Below are 26,963 nucleotides of genomic sequence, written 5' to 3'. Positions count from 1 at the left end.
CCCCTGGGAGTCGTCACACAGGGTCCACTCCCAAGGGCTCGTCCTGCCCACTGGGGCGGGGGCGGGAGGGGGTTAGTTTCCGGACGGAATGTTTTCAGCATTGCACCAAACCCGGCCCGGAAGTTCCACGTGGTTTGTGGGGAAACACGTGGCAGGCGGCAGGTTTGGTTTCAGCGACCAGTTGCGGATCGGCCACGCCCCCTTATCGATGGCCCCGCCCTCATATAGGCACCACCGCGCTCCCGGGGCATGGACCTTCCGTGGCTGCCGGACTCTAATGCCCGGTACCGGGACCGGCGCTTCTGGGACTCGCGGTACCGGGAGGTGGGGGCTGCTCCGGCTGAGTGGTTTGGGGGCTTATCCTGCTTCCGCGAGCAGCTGGAGGCGGAGCTGCGCCCGGGGGACCGAATCCTGGTGCTGGGTAAGTGAAACCCCCTGGGGAATCCCCCTCAGCCTCACCGGAGCCTGGTGCTGGGTTAGGGGCACCCCGGGCTCTTTCCCCCTACGGGGCTGGATCTTGGTGGTGGACTTGTGCTGGGGGTCCCCGCCTGGGATGACGTGTTTCCACTATCCAGCACTAGCAGTGTCTTCCCTAGGAATTGAAATGGGGGTCAGGGCCGATGGGGCTGAGACCGTGAGGGTGAAGGTGGGCTGTATGGCACCATAATAAAAACTGAAAAAATGTTTTGTGACCATTTTATTAGATTTAACTTGTGTTTTAAAACCATCACACAAATTAAAGTTGGCTACTCAAGCCTTCTATGAAGCACGACATCTGCATCCTTGGTTTCTTGTTATAATTTTGCACCACTCTATTAATGAACTTCTTGAATGCAACATGTTCATCTTTGGCTTCTCGTGTGTCTGGTACTTCTATTCCTTCAATTGATATGTGCATTAGTTCATTCACATGCTCAGGCAGAAGGTGACTTCTTTCACAACTCAAAATTTTATTAAATGATGAAAAAACGCTCAACTGTAGCTGTTGTGACTGGGAGTAGCAAGAGATGACTTCCTACTTCTTTCATCCCAGGAAACATAACATAAAGGTCCGGTCGAGCCACTAGGGATGATAAAAAGAAGTTGAAGTCAAATCTTCATTAATTTGTCGTATGATAATCCACTCTGTGTTCAAATTCTCTATTCTGACCTGAGCACATGGGAGCCCTATTGCTGGTAGTGCCTCACTCCACTCAACTGTCGGTGTTTTATAAGACAGGGCTCTGCAAAAGCTACAGAGAGGTTGAATAGAATCTTGAAGTCGCTGTTGCAGATTTTTAAGAATCAAGTCTGTGCTTTTTCAGTTGTCTTAACAAACCCTTCTTGTCTTCTTCACTTAAGGCATTTATATTGAATCCTTCATTAGTCAACTTCGGGACTGAAACTTTGCTTCTTGCAGTACTTTTTCAATGGATATCTCTCTGATTGATCCAAATGTAGCTTCTATTGCTGGACAAAGATCTACTACTGTTGTAGCAGATGCCTGGATGGCCTTGTGTAATGATCCAAGTGGTTTCAACAGTAGACTTACGAGAGAGAGAGAATGACAATAGTCTCTCTGAACATAGTAGCAAAAGTAATCCACCAGCCTCACTGCTTAGATCCATCCCATCTTGGTAGATACTTTCCAAAGCCAGTAATAACAGCTGGAGTAATTTTAAGAGAGCAGCCAAGGATCGCTCATGAGAAAGCCAGAGGGTTTTCCCAGGTTGGACTAATTTGAACTTCAGTCCCAGTGTATCTTCTATATTTTCCAATATAGAGTCTCTTTTTGGACTGTTGCTGAAAAAAGAATATAAAGAAGACATTAAATGTATAGTTTTTTTTTTTAAATGTCTTTTGAAGAGTCTGCAGCTCATACTAGTGCTAGTTGGAGTAGATGGCCTCTGCAGTGTGTATAGGAGAGATTAGGGTTACACTTTTCTCTGAGCAAAGCTTGTGCTCCACCATGTCTTCCAGAGAAGTTTGCAGCGCCATCAAATGCACAAGGAGCCGTCTGTTTGGCGTCCAGTTGACAAGCATTTAACTCTTCTAAGATGTGGGTTGTCACAGATGCAGCTGATGTGTCTTCTATAACTTGAACATCTAGAAATGCATCTGCTGGCTTACCACTGACCTCAAGATAACGTACACAATGGCTTAATACTTGATGCCCATTTGCATCAGCCGTGTATGCAAATTTTTTGAATGTGGTGAGAGAATTCTTCACTTTTTCAACTGTTGAGTCTTTCACTGTTGTACCATATGCTTCTAGCCAGTCATTTGAGTTTCTTGCAGAAAGATAGTGAGCATTTGCTGGTCTTGTTCGGAACCAATGTTCAACTTCAGGATGAACAAGTGACAATGCACTTACCACACACTACAAACTGAAGGCCAGTGTTATCTCTTGCTTAAATAGAAAGCATGATGCCACAGCCATGTTTGTTCGCACGAACTGTGTTGTGTCTCCAGCATTCTTAACAGCCTCATTAACACTCACCAGTGTTGTCCTTGGTCAGTGGAGACTCAAGAGTTCAGAGATGCTTTCACATGAGTTCACCTCCCAGGTGGGGGGCAAGAAGGCACCTTGCTTGTTCCTCCAGCTGGTCACTGTTCGCTCTGGCCACTGTTGTCCATTGTGCCACCGTTCACTCCATTGCTCTGTTGCCAATGGCCCTGTGCCGTCATTTTCTGCTGCCACCTGCCACTGTGACCTCTGAGTTGGTTTCTTGAGGTTCCACCCAGCTCTCAGTGATTTCAGCTCTAAGTGGGGAAACCTCACTGCTAGTGCAGTCTGGGCTGTCTCTTCCACAGAAACACTGTCCCACAGCAGGTCTAAGCGCTGAGACCTGATTATCAGTGATTTCAGCTGCAGTGGTCACTTCACAAAACAAAAGACTATCCATGGAGCCTAATCAGCTCTGTAACAGTGGAGAGGGGCAGGTCAAATAGTACTTGTGACTCAGGCAGACCATCAAGCAAAACACCTGTCCCCACCCTCTCTTGATGCCCTCAATCAGCACAGGTTAAGGACAGTTCTACGGCCCTTTACTCCTACAATAAGAACAACAACAACAACATTTCATTTACCCTCCCGCCCCCGCATTCAAGTGATTTGTAACCCAAGCCAAAATCTATCACTTGGGCAACACAGCTCTGTTTGCTGGATACCTAGGTAGATTAGGTGTGAATGTAAATACAATCTGGTCCTGAAGCCTTTCCCCCCAGCCCCAGCTCATCACTAGCTGTCAGAGACAGATCATTTAGACTTTGCTTACAAATCATCATTTGAAATGACTAGGTTGGCCAACATCACCAAAATGAATGCACCAACATTGCCATAAAAATTACAGCTGTAGAAGGAAGCTAGTCTATGTTCACACTTTTCAAATCTATTCTACTTTTTCAGATACACACTTTATCATACACTGTCTATGCTTTTAAAGTGTGTATGAATGTTTCAATTTCAATTCAAATTTCCAAACAATCACTAAATTGGCAACACTGCATGTAACTAGTTCACAAAACTGGGGGGGGGGTGTTGGGAAAATTCAGGGGCGGTGTAGGGAAATCCCTGGGCACTAGGATGCCTTCCCTCCCCTCCCCCTCCCCCCCCCCCCCCCCCCCGCCCTGCGCTTTTGGTTTATTGGAGGTTCTCCATAAACAAAACCCTGACCGTGCCTTCCTTCTCTGCAAAGCGTGCCTCCCTGAGTCGCAGTAACGTGGGGCTTATACTCTCGGTGAGCTGCAGGCTCCAGGGGCGCCTTGGGAGACTGGTCTGCCCTTGGAGAGGCTCCCTTAGTGGGGGACCTGGATCTAGCTCTGTAGAGTGGATGTTCCTGGAGAGTGCTGCACCCTTGGACTGTGCTGGGCCCTGGGACTCGGATGTGGCTAAAACATGGCTCAGACATGCCTGTGCCATGAGACTGAAGCATGTTTTAACCATGTCGGGCTCTGGCATGTCCCCGGGCCCCCGGCTGAGGAGCTGGATTGGTGTCGTTGGGGCAGACACAGTGCGGCCAGAGGAGGACAGTGGTGACACGCTTGCCGGTGTGATCCTGCAGCTGATGCCCAGTGACAGGGCTGGGATGGAGACACCTGTAGACTGAGGTAGTGCCTAGAGGCCCCAGCCCCACTGAGCTCGGTGCCGGGGGAAGTTAGACCTATCTTCCTGGGAAGTCGCCTTGAGAACCTGGCACTGGGGTCGCCTCATCTACCTGAGCGTGCTGGCAGTTAGGAAGGAAAGTGCTGAGACCCCTGACCTGCCCCCTCTCCTCGCCAGGATTGTTACCTCTGGAGCCTAATGATGTGCTGAGTGTTAATGTTGTTAACTGTTTCATTGCTGATCCTTGCAGTAGAGAAATCCAGTGGCTCTGGGATTGTAGGGGGAGCGTGAGCAGAGCATCCGCCCTTTACCCCATGCACATCTCCACCCTGGGCTGGGCATGTCAAGGCGCGGAGGGGGAAGGTACTGGAGAGTGAGCAGCTGCTGTTGTCAGGGATAGGCGGCAGCTGCGCCGAGGGGCTGGGGACACAGGATCAATGGCAGGTTTCATCTGGATTCCCTCCCAGCAGCTGTAGGGAAGGCCTGGGCTGTGTGCGGTGACCTCTGCCTGGGCCATGTGTGAAGGTCTCTTTGAGTCGGTGGGCCTTGAAGGTGGCCTTTCTGGGGCTGAGTGCTGCAGGATGGGCAGGGGAGAACGTGGATCGGTCTTTCCCTCTGTCTGGGGAAGTAACTGGCTGCTTCTGGGGGGGGGTTGCAGTGAACTCAGTGAGGAGGCATAGCGGGGTCTGCACTTACCCGGAGAGGAGAGTGCCCCCTACTGACTCAAATGTGCCTCCCTCTCTGGTTAGCTGCTGAGAGCTGACCCCACTGCAGCCTGTTGGAAATATCCCTGGTAAATTTATTAAGGTTTTACCACCACTCGGTTTCCACACAAGTATTCCTTTATTCGTCCAAAGGCCACTTGTCACTGGTTACATCCAAAATATCAACAGAATCAGATTCACCCTTGTATTCTACCACCGGCAACATAAGAACGGCCGTAGTGGGTCAGACCAAAGGTCCATCCAGCCCAGTATCCTGTCTTCCAACAGTAGGTGATCCCAGGTGCCCCAGCGGGAATGAATAGAACAGGTAATCAAGTGATCCATCCCTTGTTGCCCATTCCCAGCTTCTGACAAAAAGACTACGGACGCCATCCCTGCCCATCCTGGCTAATAGCCATTGATGGACCTATCCTCCATGGACTTACCTAGTTCTTTTTTGATCCCTGTGATAGTTTTCGCCTTCACAACATTCTCTGGCAAGGAGTTCTACAGTTTGACTGTGCGTGTGTGAAGAAATACTTCCTCTTTGTTTGTTTTTAAACCTGTTGCCTCTTAATTTCATTTGGTGACCCCTAGTTCTTGTGTTATGAGAAGGAGTAAATAACACTTCTATTTACTTTCTCCACGTAATCGCTCCTCCTTCACCTGGAGAAATTCCTCACAAAACTCCCGTTAGCCCCTCTGATACATATGATACAGTGATAAGCGTCCGCCCAACTACTCCAACCAGGTCAGGCCCAGGAGACATCTTCCCCCAGAGGGGCAAGGAAAAGCTCTGACTGCTCGAAAAGCTTGCTAACAAATGAGCGATGTCTTTGCTGGTGGTCGGACCTTAGCTAAGGGCAGTTGAAGCAGTTTAGGGCTGCACTCTGCTCGTCAAGGGTTTTCCCCTTCTCTCACTTTGCCATGTTTTGTTCCTGATTACTGCACTAAGCATTTCTAGCCAATTCATTCACTGTGCCTGGTGCCCAATTAGCCATGTTTTCTTTAAGGTTTGGGCTAAGCAACAGGACTAAATAGGGGAATGCTGCTATTCCAAAGGGTCCCTATGCATTTAACACAAACAGTCCTTCTTTCTCACAATTTCTTTCTTTTTGGTCACATGCTTTGGGCCTGTCACTCATGCTAAGATCCAAACTCCATTTAAAACCATAGCTCGCCTAGGGCTAATGTGGCCTATGTTCCTACATGTCCTGAGATGGTGTGGGTGTGTTCTAACCCCCCCACTCGTCCCCCATCCCTGGGTTTTCCACAGCCCCTGCTCTATCTGGCTAGTCAGTCCCTGATCTATGCTACAGGAAATGCCCCTTGCTGCCAGTGGGTGTCAGTAACGCCTGCAGGAGGGCGGTGTGGCTCCAAGTGTAGCCAAGGACATGCCGTGCCCAGCTCTGGCTCAGCCGCACCCGTTGCTGATGTCCATTGTTGGGGCCAGGCAGGTCCTGAGCCTGGCCACTGGCCCAGCAGGGTGAGTGAGTGGTTTGGGGCTAGTGCGGATCCTAGTCCCAGGGAGGAAGCAGTTTGTGGAGCAAAGGGGCTGTAAGATGCCAGCTCGGCTTTGTAGCTTATCCCTCCAAGGTGACGTCCATATGTGCCAGCCCACCCCTTATTCCCCTGTCCCCCCCGCCCCCCAGACTTGATGGGGAGAGCACCTCTGGCCTGCAGCCTAAGCACCCCATTCCACAGAGCTGCAGCCTGTGTGTGTACACCGTATCTGTCTGCGAGGCCATCGAGGGCCCCCTTATTCCAGGGTGACCTTGGCAGCAGGGGGTGCATTGGAGACCCCTGAATTTCTGCTGAAGAGGGAACCTCTAGAAAACTAGTAACTGCCGATTCCTCCTGAGCGCCACCAGGGGGCAGCATGGCCCTTTCAAGCAGCACTGAGGGTGCTGGACGCTGCCAGCCTCTCACTTCCGGGCCCTGTTGCTAGCGAGTGCCAGGCTCGGGGTGGGGGAGGCCCTGGGCTATTGGGGCTGCCCCTGTGAGCTGGCTTAGGGCCAGGGCTGCATCCCAGGGCAAAGCCCGCTGGGCTCACTGCAGCAGTGGGTCTGTTTGGGGCTCCAAGCCCTTCTGCAAATCCACCCTAGGGGGACCCACTGCTCTGCTGGGGGTGTCTGGGATTGTGATCCCTCTGCTGGTCTCCTTGTGCGGCGTGGCATGTCCTCCTCGGTCTCTGGCCCCTCTTCCCTGCCTCCCCTTGAGCATCTCTGGGGGAAAACCCGCTGCTCTTTCCCAGCATGCTTTGCTAATGAGACTCCTGTCTGTTGCACCCAAGAGCTGTGGGGATGCCTGGGAGTTTCTGCCTGAGATCCCCAGCCAGGTCCCGGTGGGTGCTGTGCGTAGCCGGGCTTCACACTCATCCCTCTGGTCCCCTCTGAGGCCTCACTGCATCAGAAGAGCTCACGCTGCCCTCCTCCGCCTGCAGCAGGCCCAGGGCCCACAGGGAGAACTGAGGCAGAGAGGAAATGGGAGCGAACCCAGGAGTTCTGACTCTGCCCACGGCATGCGGGACGGGAACCTCCATGGGAGGGAAGTTCACTGCTCTTGTGGCCCCCGGGTATTGTCACTGCGCTAGAGCTGCCACACCTGTGCCTGGTGTGAGCGGGGCCTGGCAGCGGGGATCCGAGGGCTCACTTAGCCCAAGCCAAGCTGGGATTGCTCTGCGGGGGCTGGGCTCCACCTGGGCTGCGTGGTGGGAGCTGTCTCCTGCTGCTGGCTAGGTCTGAGCTTACTGCAGGCAGGGCCGGGACTGAGCAGCGCCTCTCCCTTGTGGGCTCTCTGCTCAAGGGAGGAATGGGGTTTTGCAGAGGCCCTGAAGCCCTGCATGAGGGATGGGTCTCCCCAGCCTAGGATCACTTACCCAGGGCTGGTCCCCAATCTGTCCTGTGGCCCCTCCAACCAATGTGCTCAGGGTCTGCTGCAGTTCCCACCATCTTCCTCCTCCCCCTCCGGGAGACGTGTCCAGCACCACCCCTAGCAGCTGGGGGCTCGGACCTCCTCCAGGGTCCCTCTTCTCAGTGCGCTGGAAACGTTGGCTCCCAGCTCACCCCACTTTAATTGTCCCCCCCCCCCCCCCCCCCGTTCTCTGAGGTGACAGGATGAAGGCCAGGGCCAGGCGCTCCCTTGGGCGCTCTTCCCTGCACTTCCTAGAGCCCTGGCATTTGGAGCAGACCAGCGCCAGGCTGAGCTGCGAGGAAGTCCCTAGAGACACTCATCAGTCTGGCTTTATATGGGGCCGTCCCCTCCCCCATCACTCCAATGGGACGGACCAGGCAGAGCGTCCGAAACCTCCCCACCTTCCTGGGTGGTCAGGGTGGAAGATGGGGCTAAGGGCTTGTGACACTTCAGTGACTCTGTCCCTGTTTCCCCCCCCCCCCCCCCCCCCCAAATGATACTGGCCTCCTTTGTGAAGGGCTTGGAGCTCTGCCAAGGGCAATGGAAAAGCAAAGCCCTGGTAAGGGTGAGCTCTGGGTTCCCATCCAGAGGCTTCTGTGCAGTACCAATCAAGGCATTTTCTGGTGGCGACTGAGGAACCGTCTCCCCTGCAAGTGGGAAGAATTCCTCCTGTGGCCCCTCCGAGTACGTCTACACGGCAGCATGAGCCCAGGGTTTGAACTCCGGCTCAAGCCTAAGCCCCCTTCCGTTTACATGCAAATCGCACCAATCCAGGGTCCCAGGACCCCACGGGGGTGGAGGGTTTGTGCCTGACTCAAACTGGGACCTGGGTTTCAAGCCCTATTTTATTTATTTTACAGCGTCGATGCAGCCGCACTGAACTCATGCTCTGGGGGTCTGCTAAAAAAAATACCACAGGGTTATAAAATTGCCTCGTGGGGTCCCAGTGCCCAAGCCCCAGTGTCCACACTGCAGTTGTATAGCCCCGCAGCCCCAGCTCAAGTCAGCTGACACGGGCTGTTTTATTGCAGTGTAGACAGACCCCGAGGGAACCAGCCTGGCCCGTATCTCGCATCTAGAGGGAATGCTATGCTTCAGGGGGAGCTACGAAAGCTCGGCTGGCCTTTGGGGAGCTGAGAGGCGACTGCACCGTCTCTAATGGGGGGAGAACGTTGGTGGCCTGCAGCGCCTACGACGAGGATGCACCATCGGGACGTCCGGTTCTGTGCTGGCTCAGGCAGAGCCCTGGAAGTGTTCTGTGGTGTCGGAGCCAGTTTCCGGCAGCCCTTGGCTTTGACAGGTTGGTAGAGCTGCAGCTTCTCCTTCCAATTAAAGGGGCCGCCTCATTCATGAGGATCCAAGTGGTTTTGTTAGCATCTTTGGAGGTAGCGTAGTCGCAGGGCTTTCATCCCCTCGTTGCAGTCTGGGAATTGAGACGGGGCCAAAGGCCCACAAGACGTCTGGAAGAGCAGGGTCTAGAACCCAGGTCTCCTAGGTTCCGGGCTGGTGCTCTGACCACTGGGCCAGCCTCCCTCATCCGGCCCAAGCTGCAGGTGGCGGAATGGAGAAAAAGTGGAACAGAAGATCGGTGCTGCCGTTCATGCAGGATGGCTGAGCACTTGGGAATGACCCAGCAGTGGGGGTGACCTACTGCCTAGCTGAGCGGCGACCCACCAAGCATCGGGGCCCGGGTGCTGGGCATGCCTAGCAAGGGGGTCTTTGCTGCTTGGCTGGGCAGTGCAGGAGGTGAGACCTGAGTGGGGGCAGCCCTTGCAGGCTTGTGACTCAGGGATGTCTGGGGCACGACTGAACCCGATGCAGCAAACCGCTGACTCCTGCTGTGAACGTCGAATTCTCCCACAACTGCCGTGGGCTGGCTGGAAGAGGGACGACTGATTTCCCAGCCGCACCTGGTGGCGCTTGGGCCAGCTGTTGAGATGAGCACAAGGGCTCTGACCAGAACATGTCTCAGCCAGCAAGGCCCCTTGCAAACAAGGGGCGAGGGCTCAGGAGGGATTTGCTGGCTGATAACTGATCTGGGTGGAAACCTTGGCTTGATCCAGTTAACAACAAGGAGCTGTTGGGACACCTGGACAAAGGGCTGAGAAGCCAGGGAGTCTTGGCCAACACAACATCTGCTAATCCCGAGTACAAAGCACAGAGCCTGGAAGAGGAGGCTGGAACCCCCCAGATTTCCCTGGTGAAGGCAGTTGTGTGGAAGAGGGTGCGACCCGCATGACATGACAATGCACAGGGCGGGATGGTTGAATGTTTTTAAAGCCCGGCCCTGGCATCTGGGCATGAATTTCCAACGCATCCTTATTTTTCTAACCCCAGCACCTTGGAGCCCTGGTCACGCACCAAGCCTCTGTGGCAATAGGAACTGTACCAACGATGGCCCCTGCCCCAAAGAGCTTTCGATTGAAGTAGAAGACGAGGGATGACGAGTGGACACGGATAGATGGGGGAGCACAAGGAAAGACTGAGACACTTTGTTGCTGCCTATCACAATAGTATCAGCAGCCTGGCTTTGGTCGGCACTTCCTAAGGCTAAGTGCTAACGTTAGCTAACCGGGAGGGGCGAAGTCGGGGGGGGGGGGGAGGGAATTCTCCATCACTTGAAGCCTTCGCCCCAAGACCAAGTGTCTCTGTCTAGAAGAGATGGGTGGGTTGGGTGTGGGGAGCGCTGGGTGCACTCTGGCCCGTCTCTCTGCGGGAGGGTGGCCGGAGGTGATTCCCTTCTGGCCTCGCTGTCCAATAGCAGGAGAGCGCAGCCTCATCTAGGGTGGGGAACCTGGTCATTTTGGCCAATCCATGCCTCTGTCTGGGGAATCAATGCACTATTCACCTGTGGAACTCCTTGCCAGAGGATGTTGTGAAGGCCAACAGTAGAACTGGGTTCAAAAAACCTAGACAAGTTCATGGAGGATAAGCCCGTCAATGGCTGCTAGCCAAGGTTCAGGGTTGCCATCCAATGCCCGGGGCACCCCTAAACCTCTGACTGCCAGGAAGGGAAGACATGTTCTGTCCAGTCCCCCTGCATCTCTGATACTGGCTGTGGATGGAGATAGGAAGCAGGGCAAGATGGCCCATGGTCTGACCCAGTGTGGCAGCTCCTGTTCTTATAAGCATGCTCCCCGGGAGTGACATAGGGCATTTGTCTTGGTTTGTAAAGCCTCTGGGGGTGATGGCGGGGGCTGGACAATGCCCACTGCATCCGGCCTCTCTAGCCCGACCCCCTCGCTGTCCTGAGCATGGTTCTTCTCCGCAAATTAACCAGATCCCCCAGCAGGCCGCAAGGGAAGTCCATCTGGGGGATTTAGCAGGGAGGAGAGGAGTCAAAGCTTCATTTAATTCCACCTGGTGCTTTATCCATCTCTGATCTGGCTGCTGCTGCAGCTTTTAACCTGGTGCCTCCTTAATCCGGAGTTTTCCCCGAGTTTCCGAGCAGGTTCGGATTAACCGGGTCTAATCGCCTGATCCCCTAACAGGATCAATCTATGCGATCTGTGATTAATAGCAGCCAAATCCCCCCTGGGGCTGAGGGCTGCTCAGGAAAGGTAGGAGGGGAGCCCACAGGTGTGGGGTGGGGGCCAGGGCCAAGCCTGGGGGTGGGGTTGAGTGTGCTAGGCCAGGCCCCATCTGGATGGGGAAGGGAGTGCCTCACCCGGTCTGGAGCAGGCAGGGAGCCTTGGGGAGGGGGGTTCTACGGTGGGGAGACACCCAGGGATACACCTGCCATGGCCTAGCTGCCACCCCTGCATGAGGCTTGGCTTGGGAGCTTCCCCAGCCCCTGGTCTGAGGGCACTTGGCCAAGGCTTGGCTGTCCCAGTTGCCTTTGCTGCAGGGCGGTGCCAGGCTCTCCCCTCGCAGCCCCCCATGTACCCCTGTGGGGCTGGCTGGGGAGCTCCCGTGGGAGTGTGGACAGCCCGTTCCCTTCCCTGCTCTGCCTCGCATGCTCTAGAGATTCGCAGATGCTCCTTCCCCTCCCCCCCCCCCATCGGTTAAGCCCTGCCAGATGGTGCCAGGCTGCAGTAATCTGCTCGCTGGCCAGTGGCCCTCTGCATCCCAGCCGCATCCCTCCCTGGTGGGTGGCTCCCCACACAGCTCAAGGGGCGGGCAGGGGGGCAGGAACGGGGAGCCTGGGAGGGGTGTAGGGACCCACTGACTGGCCACACGCAGCACTGGGACTCGGCTGTCAGAGAAACCATGTAAAGACCTTGGCGGCTGGGGGGTGCCCCATCTCTGCACCCCCGCCTGGCTTTGGGGGAGTGCTGGGCCACCGGGAGAACTGCCCTGTGTCTGCACCCTAGACCGGTATGGGGCCTGGGGGGAGCTGCCCTGTGTCTGCACCCCAGCCTGGTATTGGGAGGGAGCAGTACGGTGCTGTGGGGAGAGTTGCCCTTAATACCCTGCTCATGCCCCAACTCCCTGTGAGTAGCACACTCAGAACCTGTGTTACTAGTGCTGGTGTCTGAAGCCCAGGGCGTGGCAGGGACGGGCGAGTCCCTTCCATGTCACCAGAGGATCCCGTTCTGCTGTTTGTGCTGCCCCGAGTGCCCTCCTTGCCCCAGACCACTCTGACATGGGCTGGTCCCCGTAAATCCCAAACCGGAGTCTCTCACCTGCCCAACCCGGAGTGGGGCAGGGCAGAATCTTGCTCCCTCTTCCGTGGTTCTCTGGTGCTGGGTTCCTGGCCAAACCCCTCTAGTCCAGGGTGAAACTGGCCAGGCTGCCCGTGGAGAACAGAGTTCAGCAGGGCTGGGATCTGTGTCCCCAGTTGCCATGTGGGATGGAGCACAGGGCCCCTCTGCCCGGGCACACCTGCCCACGCGTGTGGGCGCACGGGAGAGGCGGCGCCCATGACATTAAAATGGAATTTGCAAACTGCTCATTAAGTGCAGCTTTGTCTCTATAAGTTAATATGACCCCACTGCACCCGTCCCCTTCCCTCCCCGTCCCAGAACTGACTGCTCTTGGAGTCGCAAAGCAGAACTGGAGGAGACCAGCTGCTGGCCCCTTGGGTGCATTGCTGGACTCCAGGCCTTAGTCAAGATTTAAATTCTGGCCCCTCTTTCCCTGTTCCTGGCCCTCGTCTGCATGAGACTGGCCAGGCCCATCCTGATGATGGGGAGGAGTGAGAGCCCCACCTGAGGTTTGGGACACGGGAGGCTCCACGCTGGGCCTGAGGCTGTCCTTTTCATAGACCCAGCAGGCGGTCTGGATGCGTGTGGCTTGCGTGTGGCTCCAGAGAGGACAATCGTGTAATGACAGCTGCAGAGCCAGCAGGGGGCACCCAGGCCTTTTTGGTGAGCCCCACAAAAATGGAGGTTTTACTACATTTGATATCCAGCTTCCCCAGTCAGGTTGGAAGCAGGTTGTTCGGGGTTTGGGCCCACACCCCAGGCTGGGGCCCTGTCGGTCTGAGTGCTCTGTCTCTTCCGCAGCACATTGCGGGGCGAGGAGGCAGGCCCAGAGCTTGCTGCAGAGAGGACCTTGTGTGCCAACTGCAGTGAAAGGAAATCACGGGAGTTTGCCGATTAGCTGTGACAACAGACAGTCAGACCAGACTCCTCTGCTCTCCCCAGCTTACCTGGGGGGCAGGGAATATATGTTATAGCCTCATCAATCTGGAGGGGTGGGAGGCTGCTGGGCGGGGGCAGTGGGAAAGTCTCAACCTCTCATCCCCCACTGGACTTGATACTGTGTGTGACCAAGGCTTGAGCTCCTAGGTCAGCACCCCAGCAAACGGCAGCCCCTTTGCCTCCGGATCAGCCCCTGCATCCACTGACAGTGGGGAAAGTGCATTAGCTGGATCTTGCTGCTAAAATGACTGGCACTGAAACAGTTAACACTGACATTTGAATAGTCTTCTGTAGGTTCCAGAGTTAACAGCCAACTGAGCTGGCTGGGGCAGCTAGTTTTTACTCCCCAGCTGCAAAACACCCAGGGCTCTGCTTGGGGCCACAGAACCACCCCTGCGGTTCATGGACCCATCTGCATTGGCTGGCTTTCACCTGGCCATCCTCCTTTTTGCAGGCTGTGGAAACAGCGCCCTGAGCGCCGACCTGTTCCAGCTTGGCTACACAGATGTCACCAGCATTGACTACTCTCCAGTGTGCATCACGGGCATGCGAGCCCGCTACGCCCAGTGCCCGGGCCTGCAGTGGGTGGTGATGGACGCTCGGGACTTGGCCTTCCCAGACGGCACCTTCGACGTGGTTCTGGAGAAGGGCACGCTGGATTCCATGATGGTGGCGGAGACGGACCCCTGGAACGTGTCGCCCGAGACCACAGCGCTGCTGGACCAGGTGCTGAAGGAGGTGAGTGGGCAGGACTCCGAGGTCATTAGAGGCTCTGATCCCCTTGTGGCAGTCAGGGCAGGGTAGGACCAGACTTGGGCCCAGCTGGGACGTGGACTTGTGTCCCCGGTGCTGAGACCCTGACACCGGCTCGTGCAAGCATCTGGCGGTAATGGCTGGCCTCGGTGGGAATGGGCAATCAGGTGCCCTCGAAGGGCGAGGCCCTGTCTCCGGAGTGCGGCTCCGCCAGGCTTGCTGGGGAAGGCCCGGCTGTGAAGGGGCCCGTGTGTTAAAGCTTGCCAGGCGTGGTGGACGTGCCATGTGGATGTGTGACAAAGCTGGGACTGAACATCCCTTCCACCCCCAGGAGAACGGCCCCGGCTGCCTGACTGCTCCAAAGCCAGGGGCAGAGTCGGCCCAGCCCTGGGCCCGTGTCCAGGTGGGAGCCAAGCGGCATTGGGGTCAGGTCATGGCTCAAGTCTACGCCCTGATCTATGGGTCTGGGGGAGCTGCCTCTCCCCAAATGGGGGTGCTAGTGACTCCTCCCCACCCACGCTCTCCATACGGAGCTCTTCCACCACAGCGTCTCCCCAGACACCACGGGGAGGGGGGGAAAATGACTGGGATGTGCCCTGAGCTGTGAGACACTGGAGTGAATGCAGTGTCCGTGGCTTGGCCCAGAGGTCACTGGTGATCCTGCTCTGCCGCGGGGCTGTGTCCTGAGGTTGGGGAGGGGAGATGCTCTTGCGTTCCTTGCTGGTCTTTCAGAGATAGCTGGCTTTGGCAGGGCAGGGATGTTGGTCCACAAAACTGCCAGATGGGCATCTCTGAAGACAACACCAGGAAGGCAAAAGCGGGTGGGGGGAACTGTGGGTCAAGATTGAGCGGCTTCAGCAGAGCTGGGAGCCCAGGCTGGGATGGCAGAGGGGGCTGCAGATTGGCACAGAGGGGCACTGGTGGAGCTGGGAAGGGGGGAGCCCAAGGCTGGGAGGGCAGAGGGGGCTGCAGATTGGGCCTGGGGCTGGGCGTGGTCCCATGGCTGGGATTGGCTCCTTGGAAAGAGTTAACTCTGCAGTTTCAGGACTGTTAAGGGTGTGAAATTCCTCTTCCCTGTTCCTCCCCAGTACAATGACTCATCAGGGTTGCCATGGTGATGTGGCCGCAGAGCCTGTTGCCTGCAAATCCTTTCAGTGGCTCGCCCTTTGATGTTGGGTTTGGGCGAGTGCCGTCTGGGAAGCTGGCAGTGGCCATGGGGCAGCAGTCCCTGCCTGGCTGTTGGTGCAGGTGATGAGAGCTTGGCTTCACTCTGCCTTGTGGGGGAGCAAGAGCCGGGGTGGGGGAGCTCTGGTTGTGTGTCAGGGGAACTGCCTGCCAGGATGATGGAGCTGGCTGGGGAATCTCCTCCCAGGGAAGGTCTGGCATAGGGGGCATTGCACTGGGGCTCCAGAGACCTGGATTCTCTTCCCACCTCGGCCCTGCTGTCTGACCCTGGGCAAGTCACTTCCCCTCCCACCTGTTGTCCAGGGAGGCTGTAAACTCTCTGGGTCAGGAATGGCCTCTTGCTGTCTGTGCAGCACCCAGCACCATGGGTCCCTGCTCTGTTGTGAGGTCTGCGTGTCACTGATCCACAGGGCTAGCGTGGCCTTTCCGGGAAGGCAGCCCATATGGCGCTAGGCCCTCAGCCAGCACTTCTTATGAAAGTCAGCCCCACGGTCTCGCTACCCTGATCATGGAGGATAGGTCCATCAATGGCTATTAGCCCGGATGGGCAGGAATGGTGGCCCTAGCCTCTGTTTGCCAAAAGCTGGGAATGGCAACAGGGGATGGACCACTTGATGATGACCTGTTCTGTTCATTCCCTCTGAAGCACCTGGCATTGACCACGGTCAGAAGACAGGATACTGGGCTAGATGGACCTTTGCCCTGACCCAGTAGGGCCATTCTTAAGTTCTTATGATACTGGCGCACTGGCTAAAGCATTCCTGTGTCTCATTGTGCAGCAAGACTTTACTCCTTTGGCAACAATGCAAGGCGCAGATGTTCGGTCGCTTTGCAAAACGGCTTTTTCACAACACACACGCTGTATTCCAGCTGACTAATAAATATTTTGGTAAGGTCCTGAGGTTAGGATGGAAAAGACGTGCAGGTAAGCTTTACCTTGCTGCAGCGTTACCTGCCTCTGTAACCCAAAGCATCCAGCATCTCATCTTCCCCTCACCGGTAGCCAGTTCTTATACCCGGGCCGAGCACCTCCACCTTCTGGTTCCAGTTACTCAGGATGGGTCTGCATGTCCTCCTTCCCCTACCTGCCGCTCCTTAAGTTCCTGTCTGGTCCTTGGCTTTCCATTGACTCTCCCAGGCAATTCCATCCATGCCTTGATAGTCTCTGATCATTCATTGGAACCAACAACCCAGCCATGCCTCTTGCCTACCGAGATTAACGCTTTCGGCCCTACCAGGTTTCCAGACGGAGTGGGTAAAGCGAGGCGGTGTCTACACTACAGAGCCTATGTTGGCCTAGCCGCTAGTGTAGACCCAGTGTACGCTGACAGGAGTTTTTCTGCCCATCTAGGAACACCCCTTCCCTGAATGCCATTAGCTCATTCTTCTGTCGGCATGGCTGCATCTCCACGGCTTGGGTTGGCATTGCGGCAGCGGTCGGCGCTGTGGCTTTTTTCACTCCCCTGACCGACCTGCCTAGGCCATGCTTAAAGCTTTAAGTGTAGACCAAGCCTAATGTCCCCCATGCTGTTGTAATGCAGACGATTCAGTGAAGGTCTGGGAGCCCCAGTGTTCCCCAACTGCGGATGGATCCGGCCTGGCATCGTCCCCTAGGGAAGGGCTGGGCCCTTTGATTGAGACCGCTGGAGCCAGACTAGCTAAAATGCTTGGAAGGCCTCTCCCTTGGCCTGGGGGTGAGACTGAGTGGGGTTCCTCCTGTTTTAACTGTGCCACATTGCTCGGGGGATCATGGTCCTCTAGGCTGAGGGGATAGCAAGAGGGGTTGGGCCCTAAGCAACCTTGCCCCAGGCAGGGTCACTGCCATTGGGCCCCCTGGGTTCTTCCTCCTGAGTCAAGGGAACCTGGGGACTAGGCACAGAAACAGGAAGTATTAGAAGCCAGATCCCATCCCCACCCCCTTTGATTCCTGCACTTCGATCCTTAGCTGGGGACCCCCCTTGCAGAGGGAGATCTATCTGCCTGGCTTGTTCTCCTGGTTGCCCGTGGAAACCCTTGTCGGTATTGACTGGGCAGTGGTGTTACCATGGGGACGGGTGATGCCTCCAGCCTGTTATTAATTGGCGCTATGGGGAGATGTGGCTGCACCAGCAGGAAGCTGATTCAACTCACCAGGGTGGGGCACTGGGGATCACTGGCCCTGGTCATGTTGCCCACAGGGATGGGAAGTTTCTTCCACCCTCCCACTCCCCCACCTGCTCTCATCCTCTGCTTGGCCTTTTACTTTCACTGGTTTCTCTCTCCCTGGGCTGGGTTCCTCCTGGGCCGGGCTGGGTTCCTCCTGGGCCAGGCTCTCCCCCCTCCTACCTGTTCTGCTCGGGGATGTCTTGCTGCACCATGTCCAGGCCTGCTCCGTGAGGCTACCTCCATGGGGAACTTGCTCAGTGCCCAGGGCTCCCCTGGGTGACTCACCCTGGACCAGAGGGGTTGGGAAAGAGCCTGGCCTTCTGCTCCGCTTGAAACAGCCCCGTGCTCTCTCCAACCCACCCCTGCCCTGGGGCTTTCCCCTGCTCTCCCCCCTGTAATCACTGCCTGGCTGTGGCTAACCAGGCGGTGCGTGACATGGCGGGAGGCCTGTGTCCTATCCCCCCTCCCCCGCTGGCTCCTATGTGTCATTCAGAAGGAGGGGAGCCAAGGGGGTGGGAGAGATGGGGTGACCTCTGCCTCCCCCTGGAGCTCTAGGAGGGTGATGCTCCCTGTCCCGTCTGACCTAGAGGCAGCAGCAGTCACCTGCATGATGGCTGGGCGTGGGGAGGGAAGACGTGGGGCATCCCTGTTGCTAAGCAAAGGGAGGTTCCAGGGACACCCGTGGTCCCCTCATCTACCCCCAGCTAGTTCTCTGGGACGAGAGGATCCTTCAAACTCTGCCCTCCCCACTGGGAATCATGGGAAGTGGGTGTGGGCAGGGAGTTGCTGGGAACAGGGGTCTCACCTGGCCCCTTTCCCTGGGGCAGGCTCTCTTGCTCCAGCCCAGTCTGGTCTGATTATCTCAAACCGTGGGGCTCCCTGGCCAGTCGGCTGCTTCAGCTTCTCCATGGGCCCTGAATAATCCTTGCCCTCTGTGGTTTGCCCTTCACTTGCCTGCTGCCTGTTTCGCCACCAGCCCTGGGCCACTTGCCATGGGGCTGGGGCTGCCCCCTGGTGCTAGGGGCAGTGGGAGTCATGCGGGCGATGGTCCCTGCCAGCTGAGCCGTGCTCTGATCTGTACCCGTCTCTGCTCCCACTCTCATCCTGGCTGGCAGTGATGCTGGCTTCCCAGCGAGGCCTGGGTGGAGGTTGGGGCTGGTGATGCTGTCTGCAGCTGTCAGTCGACCAAGTTAAGCTCTTGTAACCTTCACTCTGACCTCAGTCCCTCCGGCCCCGTGGGGCTCTGAACTCCCTGCACCCTCTCTGGCTTAGACTTGGGCGAAGCAGCGTTCGAGGTGGGGTGGCTGGAGACGGGGGCTTTGTGCACCCTGCTCTGGGACAGGACGGCTCTGGGGTGGGGGGCAGAGCTGGGCTTAGCAGCATAGGGGGCGTCTCCCTGCAGCGGTGTAGGGAGAACCAGTCCCCTCAGCTCCTGCACGGGAGCTCTGGGCGTGCTCCACCCCCAATCCCATTGGCCCTTTTACAGCCATGGCCGACTGCAAACTCCTCCCCGATTCACGCCCCCTGCCCTAACTCTCTTGCCCTAGTGAAGGGGCTTAGGGCTGGAGGCCGCTGGAGGGCAGCAGGCAGGGGTGGCGTGTCAGTGCATGATTGCTTTCCTCCTCCCCCCACTGTTATGAGAGAGCAAATTCCTCTGCTCCTCTCCCCACCCTGTTGGATTTGTGGACACTAAAGTACTGGCCAGGGGCCACTGCCCTCCCTCTAGGCAGACCCCATGCGGTAGGGCCGCTGGACTGATGACCTGGAAACCCGTATTATGCCAGCCTCCGCTTGATTCTGAGCAGCGTCTCTCTCATGACTGTCCAACTGGCAGCTCTAATCTTCTTAGGGAGCAGCGCTGGGCTCTCGCTGTAACGAGATTACGGGCGGCCGCCCCAGCCCTTCCCAGCGAACGTGGGGGATGTGTGCATGTGCACATCCACCCGGCACCCTGGTGCTGCGTGAACACGCATGGTGACGGCTGCAGGGGGAGCGCAGACCTGCACAGGTGTGACTTGGCAGGCTGTGTATGAAACACGTCAGCGCACACACCCGTGAACATGTACAGACCCCGGTGTTCACCAGGCACGTGGAGTTTCATGCCTCCCCTGCCTGTGCACAGGGGCTCTTGTGCCCTTCACCCCATGCTCCTCTCCAAGGCAGTGCCTTCCCTCTTTGCATTCCCATTGCAGAAGCCACCTGGCCAGTGGCAGATCTGTGGACCCTGGGTCCTGCATTCGGAGCCCAGGGTGCGTGAGGGTCCCCGGGGCACAGGGTCCCCGCTATGTGGGGGGAGTGGGAGGAGGGGACAGACACCAAACGAGAGAAGAATTGGCAGAGCTGGGTGTGTGGGGAGCCCAGGGCTGGATTGGCTGTGGGTAGAGATTATGGGGCACTGGGACCCAGGGCTGGAAGAGGGGGCTCTGGGTTGGGATTGGGGAGCAGAGGCAGTGCTGGGGGAGGACGGTTCATGTAGCTGGAGCGCCTAGCGGCCTCTGTGAGTTGTGCTAGGGAGTGATCACATCCTGCTGCGCTAGTAGGGGACGGCGAGGGAGCCTGGGGGCCTCTTGGAAGCAGATGCTTCTTCTCCTGCCCATCTCCCCAGAGCCGCTCCGCAGCCGCTACTGGTGGATAAAGTTCTGTGAAGCCGTCTCTTAGCAACAGCCATTAGTCCTCTCTTAACTGGAGATTTCACAGCAGGAGACGGATCCCACCTGGTGTGTGATGGGCCCAGACCCTTCCTTCCCCAGCCAGCCTGCTCTCAGCAGGGACCCCCCCCTCTCTCTCCTGGCAGCTCTGGGTATTGAGGAAACAGCCGTAGCAACCTGATGGGGGAAGATTTTGGCCTGGTGCTGGGAGCCCACTATAATGACTTTTGCACCAGACCGCAGCTCTGTCCATGTTCATGGTGCTGCTGGATTTTAACAGGGAAAGCGCAGGGTCCCGGGTCCCCAAAGGTATTTAGGCACCAAACTCCCACGGATTTCAGTGCGAGTTTGGTGCCTAAATACATTGGGGAATCTGGGCCAGACGTTTCCTGCCCCCCTTGGAGGCAGAAGATCAGACAAGCCGGGCCCCTGGGCTGATCGAGTCTGGGGGTTGCAGTGTAACTCGCTGGACGCTGACTCGCTGTGGGGCTCGGAGGCCTGGGAAGGACCGTCTGAAGAGAGGAGGGCCCACGGGTGAGCGTGTGTTGTGTCCCCTTCTGTCCGCTCCACAGAGGAGCTAAGCTTGTTCCAGTCCCAGCTGGGCAACAGCTCTTGCTCTCCGCTCCGGAGGCGCCCGGGCAAGTGGGCCAGGCCGGCAGGTGTTGCTCTATCAGCAATGTAGCAGCTGGAGATTGGGGCTTGTAGCCCTGAATCCATGGTAGCTCCCGCTGCAGCCCTGCATGGTTCCTCCCGTATCTTTAGGCAGGCTGCCTCTAAGCACCTCTCGCCTTCCCTTGGTTGTCGCTGCTCTGTCAGCAGTGCCTGCGCCCCAGCTGGGGCCCCCCATGCTCTGTAGCCCTGTCCCGTGCTGAGCGCTCGGCTGTCCCGGCCGTAGCCTGACGTCCTTCCAGCCCTTGTCGGACGTGGGCGGACAGAAGATGTTCTGCAAATTTCCTCTTCCTTTGCTCTTCTCTCTCCCCAGCTGCCTCCACACACACCCCAGTTCATCCCTGCACTCACCCAGTTATACCCCATTTCCCCACTGGATTCCCAGCTGTGGCCCCTCTCCTCACAGAAACATCCTTTCCCCCGCTCCCCTATCCCAGCCCAGCCCCTCTGATCACGCAGGGCCGCGTGCTCGGCCTTGGGCTGACTTCCACTCCTCCCTGCTTGGCAGTTCACCTGGGCAGGGGGCTGCTTTTCCCACCCTCTGGAGGTGCTGCTTCCCGCTCAGGGGGGACCCCGGCTCCCTGCGCTGACCCCGGGTGGCTGTAAACCCTCCGGGCCAGCTCACCACCTCCTGCGATTGAGTGATTGGCACCGGGGTGCTGGCCCCAGCTGGCTGTGCTGAGGACAGACCACTGCCTGGCGGGCTGGTGCATCCTCAGTGTTTTTCAGGCTACTAACCCCCTTTCATTGCCCCGGAGCAGGAATTGGGGGACGGGGGTGGAACCAGGCTGGTGGCAGTGACCAGCAGCACCCAGACCTGCCTCATGCAGATTGGGGCTTTCATAGCTCCATTTCCACCCTCCGCTGAGCAGAATTAGGTGGGGCGTGTCTGGGAGCAGGGGTCCCAGGGGTGGCTTAAGGGGCAGATTCTCCTAGCCCCATGCCTTGGCTGGGTCGGAGCTGGTTCTGGGGACATGGTCACACTGGCTCTCAGGCAGTCCAGGTCCTGCTGGGTGAGCATGACTGTTTGCTGGCCGGGTGAGGTCAGAAGCAGCTGGCTCCTGGCACTCCAGCCCTTCTGCAAAACAGGAACCCTGCCGGGCTGTTCACGTGGTGAGGGCATAGGGACTGGCAGGCCCAGCTGCCCCTGGGCAGGGAAATGGAGGCGCAAGGGCTGTGATTAGCTCTTCCGGTGTCTGGTTATTCTCCCCAGCTCCGTGGGTGCAGGCCCAGGTGGCTTATGGGGCTTGGTCAGCTCTGGTTCCCAGCTCCTGGGCTGTGTCCTGGGTTTGCCCCAGTTGGGCCCCTCACCCTGGCCGCGTTCTGAATGGCGCAATCCCTGCTATGGGCTCCCAGTGCCTGGAGAGGGGACATTCCCTGTGGAGGCACGTGGCCTATGCAGCCACCCCAGGCTCCCGAGGAACGAGAATCCCGGCTCCAGCTCTCTTGGAGAAGGCAGTGAAGGCTACGTGGGGTCCTGCTGGGTCCCTGGAGCTGCCCCGTGCGCCGCTGAGCATGAGTCAAAGGCCACGGCCCTCCGGTCGCCAGTGCAGAGAATTGAGCTCTGGCCCCTGAACCTTCTCCAGCCTAGTTCTGAGCCATGCAGCTCTCCTGAGGGGCCTGACTTCAATGCGTGCACCATCCCTTGCCTCCTGTTACCCACCGCTGGAATCTGGGCTTTCTGCCCCCCATCTAAGGGGGATTGGGGTGGAGGGGGTGGGAGTTGGTCACTGCAGCTCATGTAGATGTGATCTTCCAGAGCCCTAGCTCTGTGCACAGACTCCTTTCCCCCACCGAGAGCCCCAGACCCTGCCCCTTGGGGTAGGCGTTTGGGCCTTTCTGCTTCGGGGGCCCATCTAGGGCAGGTAATTTAAACATCCTATTGCCCCCTCCCCAGCTGCTGGGACGAGAAGCGGGAGGGGGGCTCTTGCCTGATCACTCTGTGTGTGTGATCTGCTGCCTTGTATGGGTGGGGCTGGCCCCCAGCATCTGCCCCTCGCTGCCCAACTCTCTGAACTGGGCCTTTTCATGGCCCATCTCACCAGGGAAGGAGGAGCAGACTGCTAGGTGCAGGCTGGCCAGGGAAGCAGTGTCTCCCTGTAGCATCCTGTCTGTGTCCCGGGTGTTGGGTTATGGACTCTCTCTCCGCTGAGAGGTGATGGGGGCTCTCGCCACTTGCCCTAGTTGTGAGGCTGGTAGCCCCAGAGAGGGGCCTCCCATCCTTAGAGAGAGAACCTCATTCAGGAGTGAGGGGCTGGGTCTCTGGGCATCACCTAGGGGCAGCTGCTTACAGGAAGGGGAGGATGCAGAAATAACCTCCCTCTGCCCCAGGGGGGTAGCAAAGGGCGGGGCTTGTGTGCCCCATCAACCCCAGCCATGCAGCCTGGCCCCCTCTCTCGGCCCAGCGGAGGGGACCCTCTGGGAGGGGGGCTGATGTCTGTTTAAGCCTTTGAGGTTCAGAGCGCTGGCCAAGTGTAGAGCGGGGGCTCCAGGCTTTCCCGGGGGCAGTGCCTGGGCCCATGGGCCAGAGTGCTAGGGAAGGCCACTGTGCCTGAGCGAGCGGGACCAGAGTGTTCACTTGTGTTGCTAGAGCCAATGGCTGTGCTGGCCAGTAGCACCTGTCCCGGGTTTCAGGGTAACTGCACCAGTATTCCCCTCTGTCCCCACCCTCCTTGGTCTTCTCCAGGAATTCCCAGCCACGTCTCAGGTCCCCAGTCGTCAGCTGTTTCTGGACCTGTGTTCCCAGGCAGGGACCTGTGTTCCACTCCCTTCTGAGCGGGGGCCAGGGGTTTACGGCTGCACAGCTCCGTGCCGTACACTGCAATGTCCCCAGCAAGCCGCTCCGCCTAAAGGCCAATCCCTGGGCTTCCTTCCTCTCCCAGGGCTATGAGCAGTGTGTTGCCAGCAGTTACAAGTTACCCCTGGCTCTTCTGAACAAACACCTTTATTCTTACGGTAAAAACCTCCTAAAACCAATCAAAGTGCTTCGCCGTGGGCTGATGCTTGGGCGAGGTCACCCATCTGTCTTATGGGGCCCTGGTAAGTCAAAATCTCCCCAACCCTTCCAGAGAGGTTGGGGCTCCCCGGGGACAGAAGGTCTCTGTCCGTTTGCAGAATCAAAACGAAGCCCTTGAGTCAGTTTAAATGCAGCCTATTTATCTCCTAAGGTCTTTCCTTGTCTGTTGCTCTGTGGAGACCCAGTCTGAACCACCGCCCGGGGGGGGTGGGAACGGACCTCTCTGCAGGTGTTTATAACCTGAGTGATTCACCTTAATCATCCCCATCTGGAGGAGCTGTGGGAACCCTGCCCCTGGAATTGCCTGCGGTTCTGGCCCCCAGCGGTACATCAACTTCATAGCACGTGGTCCCCAAAGCTATTGCATGTGGTTGCAAAATCTGCCACAGCACCGACCTGGGAAGCCCAGGGCTGGCCCTTCTGCCCTACGATGCTGTGACCATCCCAGGTGGGCCCTGGTTAGCTCTATCTCCCAGGGCTCAACCTCGGCCTCCTCCCTCTCTGATCAGAGGAGGCCCAGCTGCTGCATTTTCCGGACTAATAGCTCCTGCGTTGCCTGTGGCACCAGCTCTGGATTCCTCCCTGCGTCAAACGATGGACAAATGGTGTCCGCGGGAGATACCGTCCCCTGTATTGCTTTTACCCTGCCACAGAGATCCCACCCTGCCCTGCGTGAGCGGTCCAGTCCCTGCCCGCCTGCTGCAGAGCCCCCTCCCCACCCCCAGCGTTCGGCAAGGACTGCAACAGCAGCTCCCCGGCTCTGTAGCCCTTTGGCTAAGGGTGAGTCATGGGAGATGAAGGGCGGTCGGTCCCCACCTGTCAGGGGCCCAGGCAGCCGAGTGCGGGGGAGTTCCCGGCTCTGCACCGTGCCCTCCCCATCAGGCTGCGCTAGGAGGAGCTGTGTGGCAGAGTGCAGGGAGGCCGCCAACGCTGGCTGCTCATACCAAGCAGTGCTGTTAGCATGCTGAGCACGCCGGCGCTGGCCGTAAATGCCTTTGACATTGGATAAAGCCAAGCAAGAAAATTGATGTTCTTTTCCATCCTATTAGCAAGAGCTTAGTTCCAGTGAGGAGAAAATGATGATTAAAAGGGTCAAGTCCTCTCTGCTTCAAACACCCCGTACCTTGGACACTGTGTTTTCTAGCGCAGCTCAGGAATGTTCTGGTGGGGCAAGCACAGCGGGAGGCTGGGAGGGGGGCAATCAACCGCTGGGGGGGGGGGGGGAGCACGGATCCTGGGGCTGTTGCCTTGTGGGGGGAGGAGTGGCGGCATGGGGTCCTGCTGCCCGTGGGGGGGGGGGGTAGCTCTACCCTCGTCTGTGCTGGACATGCACAAGAGTTCTGAGAAAAGACAAAGGAGATCCGCTTCCGCTGTCGGAGCAGTTGCACCTGGGGCTCCTAGGGGGCTGCAGCTGGCTTCCTCGTTTGGGGGCTCTGGGAGCTGCAGCCCCAAGCCCGGCCAAGGCTCTTGCTGCATCTTTTCTGCTGTTGGATAAAATCATCTTCCGTGCAGCGAGCCTTTCCCGTGTGAGCAGGGAGGGGGTCGGCCCCTGCAAGGGTGCAGGGCAGGTGGAGGAGGCCAAGCATGGTCTCTCGGCTGCAGGAGGAGCCAGGGCTGATGGCAACCAATGCCAGCTCCAGCAGCAGGGAGTAGGCAGCAGAAGGCGGCCAAGGACAGTGCAGGCTGGAATCTGCTAGATCCCGTAACATCCCCCCACCTCCTTTTGGGGTGCTTCACCCTTTGCTGCCCAGCTGCACTCTGCTGCCGGTGGGGTGGAGGAAATTCTTTCCTGACCCCTGTGGTGAGCAGCAGATGCCCTGAAACTGGGGATCAGCTCCCCTCTCCCTGCATCGCCTGAGATCTGTAGCAAGATGGGAGGTGACCCCTTTTCTGCACACTCCTGGAGCAGCCACTGGGTTGGAGGGATGCACTGGCGGGGAGGGGAGGGGAAGGGTTCCCTGGATTTGGAGAGGTTCCTGCCTGGGAGGGGAACCTGGCAGAGTGCAGGGGGAGCCTTGACCTTGTCCCCTTTAACCTTTTCCTCACAGGTCAGCAGAGTCTTGCGGCCAGGAGGCCGTTTCATCTCCATCACCTTTGCCCAGCCGCACTTCCGCAAGCGCCACTACGCCCAGCCCGCCTATGGCTGGTCCCTGCGCCACTCCACCTACGGCACTGACTTCCACTACTTCCTCTACATCATGTGCAAGGGCCAGGAGCTGTCCCCTGCCGACCTGGCGCTGGGGCGGAGACTCCACGAGCTGCCCTGCCCCGCCTGCCCACCCAGCTACCTCCAGGCCTCGGACAACGAGGATTATCTCAGTGCTATTGAGTTGTGAGCGGGAAGGGCCTGCCACCCTTGTAGCAGCAAGGAGTTCTCCAGCCGACATGGGGACCTAAGCCAACCAGTGCCAGCTGCAGCTGCCAATGCCAGATTCATGGGGCTGGGTGACAGCGGGCTCCTCTAATCCAGTGCCTTGCCTGTGGCTGGCAACAGGAGCCCATCCCATCCTGTCAGGCACCTGGGCGCCGAGACCAAAGGGAACAGTGTTTTGCAGTCAGCTCAATAAAGTTGGTTTCTCTCTAGACCCCCAGCCCAGCCCCTCATCCTGGTGCTGTCAGTCTCAAGGCTTCTGCACCTGGGTATGTTCCCAAGGGCCACCTTGTCCCAGGACCCCTGACAATCCCCCCTCCAAACAAAATGAAGGTCTGGTCTGTGCGGGGGAGAGAGAGCTCAGTGGTTTGAGCATTGGCCTACTAAACCCAGGGTTGTGAGTTCAATCCTTGAGGGGGCCATTTAGGGATCTGGGGCAATAACAACAACAAAATCCCTCAGGGAGGGTACTTGGTCCTGCTGTGAAGGCAGGGGACTGGACTAGATGACCTTTCAAGGTCCCTTCCAGCTCTATGAGATAGGTCTCTCTCCATATTAGACTACAGTTCCAAGCAGCCACTGGGGTCAGGCTGCTTTGGGGGGGCTGTTGTGTGTACAGCTCTGCTCCCCCCTGCCCCTCCGTAGCAGGGTGGCTGCAGCCTGTTTCTCCATCCCCAGCCATGGGGGTGTCACAGGGAGCGCCTCACGTCTGGCTGCAGAGCCCAGTGGGAGAGGGGTGGCGTGGGGGCTGGGAAAGCTTGCCGCAGCCCCGCCAGCCCATTGCGGTGTGCACGCTCCATGGGGCTGGACGTGAGCAACACCCGAAACCTGCTGCAGTTCTGCAGGGAGCCAGGGGCAGGCCAGGCGGAACCGGGGAAGAGCTGGCAATG

General features: G+C 57.8%; 1 protein-coding gene across 1 annotated transcript; it reads left to right on the top strand.

Annotated features, from left to right (window-relative positions):
* Window positions 1–197: 197 nt before the first annotated feature.
* EEF1AKMT4 (EEF1A lysine methyltransferase 4) lies at window positions 198–26,287 on the top strand. The gene is made up of 3 exons (XM_054039923.1): window positions 198–421; window positions 13,741–14,024; window positions 25,751–26,287. The coding sequence occupies exons 1-3, from the start codon at window positions 250–252 to the stop codon at window positions 26,036–26,038; spliced, it is 744 nt and encodes a 247-aa protein (XP_053895898.1). The 5' UTR covers window positions 198–249; the 3' UTR covers window positions 26,039–26,287.
* Window positions 26,288–26,963: the final 676 nt, after the last annotated feature.

The sequence above is a fragment of the Malaclemys terrapin genome, chromosome 9, assembly GCF_027887155.1.
Source record: "Malaclemys terrapin pileata isolate rMalTer1 chromosome 9, rMalTer1.hap1, whole genome shotgun sequence".
NCBI lineage: Eukaryota > Metazoa > Chordata > Testudines > Emydidae > Malaclemys > Malaclemys terrapin.
Note: the sequence above shows the minus strand (reverse complement) of the source record. Positions and strands in the feature narration are given on the sequence as shown.

Coding starts and splice junctions, on each gene's coding strand:
- EEF1AKMT4 (XM_054039923.1), top strand. CDS start 250: ATGGACCTTCCGTGGCTGCCGGACTCTAATGCCCGGTACCGGGACCGG. Junction 422..13,740: donor GGACCGAATCCTGGTGCTGG/GTAAGTGAAACC, acceptor TCCTTTTTGCAG/GCTGTGGAAACAGCGCCCTG. Junction 14,025..25,750: donor TGGACCAGGTGCTGAAGGAG/GTGAGTGGGCAG, acceptor TTTTCCTCACAG/GTCAGCAGAGTCTTGCGGCC.